The sequence below is a fragment of the Austrofundulus limnaeus genome, unplaced genomic scaffold, assembly GCF_001266775.1.
Source record: "Austrofundulus limnaeus strain Quisiro unplaced genomic scaffold, Austrofundulus_limnaeus-1.0 Scaffold114, whole genome shotgun sequence".
In the NCBI taxonomy this organism is placed as follows: Eukaryota; Metazoa; Chordata; class Actinopteri; order Cyprinodontiformes; family Rivulidae; genus Austrofundulus; species Austrofundulus limnaeus.
In genome coordinates, this window is record NW_013952516.1 from 1,189,881 (window position 1) to 1,191,177 (window position 1,297).

The following is a 1,297-nucleotide window of genomic DNA, read 5'->3' on the forward strand; positions in this document are numbered from 1 at the left end:
GTCAGGGTAGGCTGTAGAAATATAATGGAAGTCAATGGAATGTCCCCAATTAGATAGCTGTGCAAACGTGTGTGTGTGTGTGTGTGTGTTCCACCTGTCAGAGTGATTCATGGGAATTTATTCATCATAACACCCACATTTACAACCAATGTTTATCTATCCAGGAGGCACCAAAAAGCTTTTCTTTCTGCACTGATTGATTTTACAAAAGCAGATAATTTTTTGTGTTCAATTACACACACACACACACACACACACACACACACACACACACAGTATCCAAGCTCTCTTACTTGTCTTTGTCATCCTCTGTTCTGGACTGCCCATCATCTCCTGGACCTCCAGTCACTGCTGACCACGTCCATTTGGCCCACTGGACCGGAGACAACCAGGACATTTCTGYAGCCCGTCCAAGGCCACGTCTAAGAGAAGGATGGTAAACTTCCCTCCTCTCTGGATCTGTTTATACCGCTTCCCACAGCTTAAAAAAGAGCCTTTCAGCTGCAAGTTAAAGGGAATGTTGACCCGTCTCCTGAATTGTTTTCTTTATGGCCGTCTCTCTTCCTCTTCTTACCTAACTGCTTTTCTTTCCCATCCTGCTCTGCTGCGTTTTTGAAGCTCGTGCGAGAGAAACGTGTCTYGGTGTGCTGCAGCTGCTCCTGTCGCCGCTTTGCTCTTCACAGCTCTGACTCACACGCTGCAGATTACTGAAGCATCAGTRGTCGCTCCTCCCCTCCTGCTCCCTCCCTGCTCTCTGTCTGGGTGGACGATCAGCCGGTTAATGCACATCAGTTTGCTCTGCTCTCTGTAAGTTGGTCGCTTTTCCTCTCCCAGTCCCAGATATGCTCAGGGGTTCGACAATCGTTAGGTGGGAACAGTTTGTGCTTTAGGATGAAAGAACAGTCTGGTTTAWGGGAGAGAAAGACTACCAGATGTTTGTTTCCAGAAAAACAGATGGAAAAGAAATCAGAGAAAGGGGAGGAAATGTGGAGGTGTACAGTAATATTTTATGATCTAAGAAAGCCTGAATTACTGCAAAATCTAACATTTTTAAAAGTATGCCTTCTACTTTAAAGCCCCTAGTGTACTGTAAAGTTTAACTTTCTATCTTTAAGGCATTGTCTTCTTGCAATCTACAAATTTGTTGTTTTTAAGACACTTGTGTTTCACGTCAATTTCTAAGGTATTTTAAGGGTAATCCAACATGATAATAGCTTGTTTACTTGGCAACAGAGACAGCTGGCAGCTTCTTCACAAGTGAGCARTTACTGTCTGCTTCTTTTCTCTGGAAGAACAA

At 44.0% G+C, this 1,297-nt stretch overlaps 1 protein-coding gene across 1 annotated transcript in view; it reads right to left on the reverse strand.

The window, feature by feature from the left end:
- LOC106521731 (transforming acidic coiled-coil-containing protein 1) overlaps window positions 1-861 on the reverse strand; it is a gene marked incomplete in the record, with an annotated part of 14,730 nt that extends 13,869 nt beyond the window's left edge. Inside the window, 1 exon segment of the mRNA XM_014014425.1 lies at window positions 294-861. Coding sequence (XP_013869879.1) covers window positions 294-397 — 104 coding nt within the window.
- Window positions 862-1,297: the final 436 nt, after the last annotated feature.